We start from the raw sequence: 8,512 nt of genomic DNA, 5'->3' as shown, positions 1-8,512 counted from the left end.
GTTTAAAAAGAGTGTGTCAACAGGAGCTTGAGGCAATTCTTTCTGCTGTAGGCCACAAGAAGAGTGAATCAGCTTCCTCTTGCTTCAGCCCAAGGGTTTGGCATGCGGTCATGAACATTTCACTTGTGACCCAGATTCCTTTGGAGGGGTCCTTTGGAGAACATAGATGCACATATACTGTAGTCAGAGTCCTGGCAACACTCAAATGCATCTCAGGTAAGAGCCGTGTTTTTTTTCCCTAAAAGGCCAGAATTTCTGTGTAATTTTGGATCGAGGGCCAGAGAGTCTCATCGTAAATTTCTGTTCCTTTCTTCAGATAAACTTGAGCTCTTCTCAAGTGGCATAAAAATCAGTTTTATTACATTTAAAAATATGATTTTCGAGAGTGTGGCCAGGCGGCTCGGACCGAGCAGGGTTTTCCTTGCCAGTGGATTGTGTAGAGTACACTGCCAGTCTCTTGTCTTCTGTTCACCATGGCTTCTTCTGATATCCAGGTGAAAGAACTGGAGAAACGTGCCTCAGGCCAGGCTTTTGAGCTGATTCTCAGCCCTCGATCAAAAGAATCCGTCCCAGAATTTCCCCTTTCCCCTCCAAAGAAGAAGGATCTTTCCCTGGAGGAAATTCAGAAGAAATTAGAAGCTGCAGAAGAAAGACGCAAGTCCCATGAGGCCGAGGTCTTGAAGCAGCTGGCAGAGAAGCGGGAGCACGAGAAAGAGGTGCTTCAGAAAGCCATAGAGGAGAACAACAACTTCAGTAAGATGGCGGAAGAAAAGCTGACCCACAAAATGGAGGCCAACAAAGAGAACCGAGAGGCCCAGATGGCGGCCAAACTGGAGCGCTTGCGGGAGAAGGACAAGCACATTGAGGAAGTGCGGAAGAACAAAGAATCCAAAGATCCTGCTGATGAAACTGAAGCTGACTAATTTGTTCTGAGCACTGACTTTCTCCCCTTCCCCTGCCCAAATATCCAAAGACTGTACTGGCCAGTGTCATTTTATTTTTGCCCTCCTGACAAATCTTCTAGAAGCTGATGTAGGACTGTATAGGTAGATCCAGATTGTATGATGTTGTTTTCGGGGCTAAAGGGGAGAAACGGAAAGTGTTGTACTCTTTTTCTAAAGTGTTGAAGTCTTTCTAATGTAGCTACTTTTTCTTGTTGCATCTTTTCTACTTCAGTGCACCTGGCGTACTGGGTTAACGGCTAGTACTGTATTGGCTCTGTGAAAACATGTTTGTGAAAAGAGTATGTAGTGGCTTCTTTCAAACTGTTAGATGCTGAATATCTGTTCACTTTTAAATCCCAATTCTGTCCCGATCTTACCAGATGCTACTGTACTTGAATGGTTAATAAAGCTGCACAGTGCTGTTGGTGGCAGTGACTCCTTTCTGTACAGGTAATAAACTGTGAAGTGACAGAGACAAAAAAAAAAAAAAAAATATGATTTTCGTATGAACAAATCTCTGTGCTATTCAGAGGAGTTGGTGAGGGGTAGGAAAGGGGAAGACAGATGTAGCTTACAGCATATACCTTGAGCATTTCCTGTGGGCATTCTGAGACTCAGATAATATTAAATACCCCAGGCAGACTGGTAGGATGGCCCCGTAAAAAGTTTCACCAAATTTGCTGGGTAACTTAAGCAAGGCAGATCATCCTAAGGGAAAAAGAAATGAGTTGGACAAGTACTAAAACCATTGTTGGAGTGAAGGAGGAATTCTGAATATGATGTACCTCAAATTTGTCCTGGCTCAGACCCCTGAGAGTGTGTCTGGTCCCCAGGGAACTAGAGGCAACCCTACTTTCCCTACTTGTATTTCACAAGAAAGAAAGCACCTAAGCTTATGATGACCATTGGAATACAGGGCTCAGAGGAAGAATGGGAGAACCACAGTGGCTCACTTATCATGTAGGGTAGCAGTGTAGCTACAGTGGGAGAGAGTCTGCTACTGAGCATGTGGGAGACATTCCTGGGGAGTCAGGAGTATGTTGCAGTATCGTGGATTTTGCTGAAGCTACAGGTCCTGCACTTGACAGAGGAGCAATGAATCATTAAGATTAATGATATCATGACCTCATCTGTACCTGTGGGCTGTTGGGGCCTGGGAAAATATAGTTATATAAGGATGAACGAAAGTGTCCCTACTTTGGGACGCCTGGGTGGCTCGGTCGGTTAAGCAGCTGCCTTCAGCTCAGGTCATGATCCCAGGGTCCTGGGATCAAGTGCCGCATTGGACTCCTTGCTCAGCAGGAAGCCTGCTTCTCCCTCTGCCTGCAGCTCCCCCTGCTTGTATACTCTCTCTCTCGCCTATGCCCTCTCTCTCTAGCAAATAATAAATAAAATCTTAAAAAAAAAAAAAAAGTGCCCCGAGCGCCTGGGTGGCTCAGTTGGTTAAGCGACTACCTTAGGCTCAGGTCATGGTCCTGGAGTCCTGGGATCGAGTCCCACATCGGGCTCCCAGCTCAGCGGGGAGCCTGCTTCTCCCTCTGACCCTCTCCCCTCTCATGCTCTTTCTCTCTCTCTCTCTCTCTCTCAAATAAATAAATAAATAAAATCTTTAAAAAAAAAAGTGCCCCTACTTTGATAGAGGGCCCACTTTAGTGAGGAAACAGACACATTCATATCAATGAAAATGAAATGCAATGTATTCACCATTTAAATGAGATACTGCACTGGATGCCTTATTGAACAGCACAAAGGAGTATTTGGGTCCTATTCTGTAGAAATTGGGGTGCCATTACACTTTTTAACTAAGGGAGAGTCATTTAGCATATCTATGTTTTAGAAACACTTCTGACTGGTTGGTTTGGTGGAAGGATTGAATGAGAAGAAGCTAAAATCAAGGAGACTGATTGTTCAATCAGAAGGTCAATTGGGCCTAAATTAGGTGTGTATTAGTGTGAATAGAGAAGAGGGGATGGATCAGAGATGTTTAAGAGGACTATGTATCTTATTAGATATTGAAGTGATGGAGAGTGAGAGCTTTTAAAGTAACTCAAAAATCTTTAGAGGCAGTATTTCTTTTTTAAAAAAAGTTTTATCAGTAATTTCTACACCCATTGTGAGGCTTGAACCAACCGCAAGATGAAGAGTCACATGCTCCAGCCACTGAGCCTGTGAGGCACCCCTAGAGGCAGTATTATGTGCACTAAAAGATACAGAGTCTATGGGCGCGTGGGTGGCTCAGTTGTTGGGCGTCTGCCTGTGGCTCAGGTCATGATCCCAGGGTCCTGGGATCGAGTCCCACGTTGGGGGAAGCCTGCTTCTCCCTCTCCCCCTGCTTGTGTTCCTGCCCTTGCTATCTCTCTGTCAAATAAATAAATAAAATCTTTAAAAAAAATAAATAAAAGATACAGAGTCTGGGGCTATACTGCCTAGATTTGAATCTTGACTCTGATGTTCCAGGATTGCCTTGGGCAGATTATGCATCCTGTGCACTTCAGTTCTTTCATCTGTAAATTGGGGATGGTAATAGTACCTACACTTCATACAGTCATTCGGTGTGAATAGATATAATTTAATACCAAAAAAAATTTAATACAAAAAATACACTCTTCCTTAGAAGAGTGCCTGGTACTTAAGTTTGTTTGCAATCATTATTCTAGCTAGGGTAGGTAACTAGATGAGCAGCAATAAAAGTCACTGAAATGAAAATACAGAGGATTGGCAAACTCAGAGGACAGAGAAAATGGTGAGTTCATTCCTGGACATACTGAATCTAGCGTTCCTGACCCATGGTAGTCACATACTGTTTGTTGAATAGTAATAGAAATGAGCAGGTTTTTTCTTTTAAAAGTGATTTGATCAGGGCGCCTGGGTGGCTCAGTTGGTTAAGCGACTGCCTTCAGGTCAGGTCAGGATCCTGGAGTCCCGGGATCGAGTCCCGCATCGGGCTCCCTACTCAGCAGGGAGTCTGCTTCTCCCTCTGACCCTCCCCCCTCTCATGTACTCTCTCTCATTCTCACTCTCTCAAAATAAATAATAAATAAATCTTTAAAAAAAAAGTGCTTTGATCATATGCCAGATACTGTCATATGCTCTATACCTGTATAATCTCAATTCTCACAAGTCCCCGTCAGGTAGTATTATTTCCATTTTTTTAAAAAAAATTTTATTGTTATGTTAATCAGCATACATTACATCATTAGTTTTTGATGTAGTGTTCCATGATTCATTGTTTGTGCATAACACCCAGTGCTCCACGCAGAACGTGCCCTCTTTAATACCCATCACCAGGCTAACCCATCCCTCCACCCCCGGTATTATTTCCATTTTAGTTTATTTAACAGAATAATGAACAGGTTTGTAGCTTAACAATATTAACAAAGGCCTCATTTCCAGAAGGCAAAAGAAGTTCTGATTTACTGTACTGGTGGTGAGAAAGTAGACCAGCTGAGATTTGAACCCAGACACTCTGATTCCAAAGCTGGTATGCTGAACCATTACAATGGCTTGAACCATTTCGAAACCTTTGGCCCCTAATCTCTCTCTCTCTCTTTTTTTTTAAAGATTTTGTTTATTTATGGGGTGCCTGCGTGGCTCAGTTTGTTGAGCATCTGCCCCTTCGGCTCATGATCCCAGGGTCCTGGGATTGAGTCCCACATCGGGCTCCCTGCTCAGGGGAAGTCTGCTTCTCCCTCTCCCTCTGCCATTCCCCCTGCTTGTACTGTCTCTCTCTCTGTCCAATAAATAAAGTCTTTAAAAAAAAAAGATTTTACTTATTTATTTTTTTGAAGTGAGGGGGTAGCAGCAGAGGGAGGAGGGGAGAGGAATCCCAAGCAGACTGCGCTGAGTGTGTAGCCCATCCTGGGACTCGATCTCACGATCCTGAGATCATGACCTGAGCTGAAGTCAGGAGTTGGGCACTCAACTGACAAGCTACCCAGGTGCCCCCCCAAGTATCTCTTTATACTAGAGTCTATTAAGAAATGGCATCCTAGGGCGCCTGGGTGGCTCAGTTGGTTGAGCAACTGCCTTCGGCTCAGGTCATGATCCTGGAGTCCCGGGATCGAGTCCCGCATCGGGGTCCCTGCTCAGCGGGGAGTCTGCTTCTCCCTCGGACCCTCCCCCCTCTCATGGTCTCTCTCTCTCTATCTCATTCTCTCTCTCAAATAAATAAATAAAATCTTTAAAAAAAAAAATGGCATCCTATTTTATACAGTGTTGGATGCTTAATAATAAGAATACCTATAATTTATTCTATGGCTATTATGTGTCAGGCATTACACATATATTGTCTTCAGTCTTCACAATACCCCATCAAAATGTTATAATTGATATTTTAAAGCAGTGGAAACTAAGGCTCAGAGATGTTTAGAAACTTGCCCAGAGTTACATAACTACTAAGCAAGAGAGGAGAGGTCAGGTCTATTTATTCCCAAAGTCTGTACTATTATCTTCCAAATTTAGTTATATTACATTTAATGTATCATGTCATGTTTTGCAAGAGATACCATGAGTTCCATGAATTCTACAGCCACCTCATCAGTTCGAAAAACAGTTTTAATTATGGAAGCATAGTAACTGGAATAGTATTTTCAAAATTTAGTTAAATAAGAATCATATACAGAGCCTGAGACTTTGCCCCATATGTGCTGAATCGAATGTCCAAGGGTGAGTCTTAGCAATCAAATCTTTGGGGCACCTGGGTGGCTCAGTCGTTGGGCATCTGCCTTCAGCTTGGGTCGTGATCCCAGGGTCCTGGGATCGAGCCCCATGTCGGGCTCCCTGCTCGGCCGGGAAGCCTGCTTCTCCTCCTGCTCCCCCTGCTTGTGTTCCCTCTCTAGCTGTATCTCTGTGTGTCAAATAAATGAATAAAATCTTAAAAAAAAAAAAAAAGAAATCAAATCTTTAAAAGGACCTGATATAGTTCTTTTTTTTTTTAAGATTTTATTTATTTATTTGAGAGAGAGAGAGAATGAGAGATAGAAAGCACGAGAGGGAAGAGGGTCAGAGGGAGAAGCAGACTCCCTGCTGAGTTGGGAGCCCCATGTGGGACTCGATCTTGGGATTCCAGGATCCTGACCTGAGCCGAAGGCAGTTGCTCAACCAACTGAGCCACCCAGGCATCCAGAGCCTGACATAGTTCTAATGAAGGTTCTCCAAAGACCATGTTTTGAGGAATGCTACAAGGATGGGGTTGGTTCAGGTGCTCTTGGCATCTGAGCTCCCTGGGTGAAGTCTTTTTTTGAAATTTTTTATAAAAGATTTTATTTATTTGTCAAAGAGAGAAAGAGAGAGAGCACAAGCAGAGGGAGCTGCAGGCAGAGGGAGAAGCAGGCTCCCCGCTGAGGAAGGAGCCCAACGTGTGATTGATCCCAGGACCCTGGGATTGTGACTGGAGCCGAAGACAGACACAACCAGCTGAGCTACCCGGGTGTCCCTGGGTGAAGTCTTAGGGCACTTTTATTGCCAGTACCATAGCTTATTACCTCCTAGTTATTATTTCAGGTCTTCTATTATTAATTTAGCTGATCACAACCACTTAGTAAGAACTTTGAAGCCATGTGCTTCTGCCTCCTGTGTTGTCACTATATTGTTTCCCACTCCTTCCACCCCTTTTCACGGATGAAACTCCCAGCAAAGCTGCATGGAGGCACTTGCACTTCACAGAAAATGAAATATGATAGCTGTGTAAGAGGAAGAGCATTGTGGCGTGGTGAAAACATCAGACCTGGATTCTAGAGTCCTACTTCTGCCTCACTGAGCTTTGGTTCCAGTAAAACTGGTTTGGCAGAACCTACTTCACAATGTCATGAGATAATGTGCCCGGTATTGAATCTTTCAATAATTGGTGGCTATCATCAATGTGTAATACACCCTTGTGTTCAGAGAGGAAGATCACAGAAGTACTATGCTGTATGCAAAAGGAGGGATATCATTTCTCATGAATTGGCTCGCTTAGGGGCTGACAAGATTAAAAGCATGTAAATCTGTAATTGTGAATGGAACTAATCACAGTAAAATGAATCGCACTTAAACTAATTACAGTTAAACTAGTTACACAAAGATTGGGTAAAGGTCAACTGACTCTTGATAGACTTATCTGGGTGGTTGGTAACTGATTTCCCATAATAGGTAAGCAGTTGTCTGGGAGAGTCCTTTTTGCATGTGTTGTAGATTATAAGTATTAATTACTTATCACCTCTTATCACTCTCAAAGGTGTCCCAGAAAGGGCAAGTGATTTGTCCAAGGTCCCATGGGTACGTAGGTAGTGGCAGAGGTAGAATTAGAGCTTTGGTCTATGTTTTATGTATTAACCAGGCTATTAAAAAACAAAAAGCTATTAGTTAATGGGAAGCAGAGGTGTATATGACACTCATGTTTCTTTCTGCCTGCATAGCTGTCAGCATTTAAAAATTTACCAGGAGTTGCCTTATGTAACTCCAGATACTGTGTTTTGGGTTTATGAAGGTTTTTAAAAATGTCAGTGGTAAGGAGGAAGGAAACAGAACCAGTACTTCCCTAAGTACCCGCCCCGCCACCACAGGGATTAAGCAATTGCCTGCCAGAATTCATCAGTACAATAAATGTAAGTCCAACAATTTACAGGAAGCTTATCGGTCCTTTCTGTTCCAGAAACTTGTGATGCTTTTCCTCGCTACATGGCACAAACAGCTGAGTCAAGTTGTCTTTAAGAGTAGCCACCTTTCCCTCAGGCCATATACACTGCACCATCCTGTTCCATGCAAGTTAGCCCATAATAGGGCCTTTGATTCAAAATCAAGGAATTGGTACTGACTTGGCAATATTTACTGAGAACAAGAAAAGTGACACACAGGTATGTTTAAGAAATGAAAGGCTCTTATCTGTTTGGAATTTTTTTTTTTACAGATTTTTTATTTTTTTATTATTTGAGAGAGAGAGAATGAGAGACAGCACAAGAGGAAAGAGCGTCAGAGGGAGAAGCAAACTCCCTGCTGAGCAGGGAGCCCGATATGGGACTCGATCCCAGGACTCCAGGATCATGACCTGAGCCGAAGGCAGTCGCTTAACCAACTGAGCCACCCCGGCATGCCCCTGTTTGGAAGTTTTGCAAAGAAACATTATGAACCATTATACACATTATATGTCCATATTTGTAATGAAGCAAAATCTGGTCTTAGCATTATCTGAACTACTAGCTGCAAAAGGTAACCTAAAGACTGAGACTATTCTGTATTTGGACATACGTAGTTTATGGTGTAGCCCATATTCTTCACAGTTGCCTTTGGCTCCAGGTCAGAGATTAGGAGCACATATTAGTCATTTAGTGGGTTGACATAAACTAATGACAAAATTGTCTTTTGGTGTAAGGTTAAGTGCATGTTCTGGGATGAGTAAGACATAGATTTATATCCCTGATTTTCCACTAACTGGCTCTACGACCTTGGACAAGTCAATAACTGTCTAAACATGATTTCCCTTTTCTGTCAAGCGAGAAAAAAAATAAAACCTTCCACATAGAGTTGTAAGGATTACACATGATAATTCATGTGAAGAATTTATAGTGCCTAGTATATAAAAAGAACTTAAT

At 42.8% G+C, this 8,512-nt stretch overlaps 1 protein-coding gene across 1 annotated transcript; it reads left to right on the top strand.

The window, feature by feature from the left end:
- The first annotated feature begins 387 nt into the window (after window positions 1–387).
- LOC113924404 (stathmin) lies at window positions 388–1,415 on the top strand. Its single transcript, XM_027598192.2, has one exon. It carries the CDS (start codon window positions 474–476, stop codon window positions 921–923), a length of 450 nt encoding a protein of 149 aa, XP_027453993.1. The 5' UTR covers window positions 388–473; the 3' UTR covers window positions 924–1,415.
- The last annotated feature ends 7,097 nt before the right edge of the window (window positions 1,416–8,512 follow it).

Source organism: Zalophus californianus, chromosome 2 (genome assembly GCF_009762305.2).
Source record: "Zalophus californianus isolate mZalCal1 chromosome 2, mZalCal1.pri.v2, whole genome shotgun sequence".
NCBI lineage: Eukaryota > Metazoa > Chordata > Mammalia > Carnivora > Otariidae > Zalophus > Zalophus californianus.
The sequence above is the reverse complement of the archived record's forward strand: the minus strand, read 5'-3'. Positions and strand labels throughout refer to the sequence as shown.

Excerpts from the sequence above, each read along its gene's own strand:
- LOC113924404 (XM_027598192.2), top strand. The coding sequence starts at position 474 with ATGGCTTCTTCTGATATCCAGGTGAAAGAACTGGAGAAACGTGCCTCA.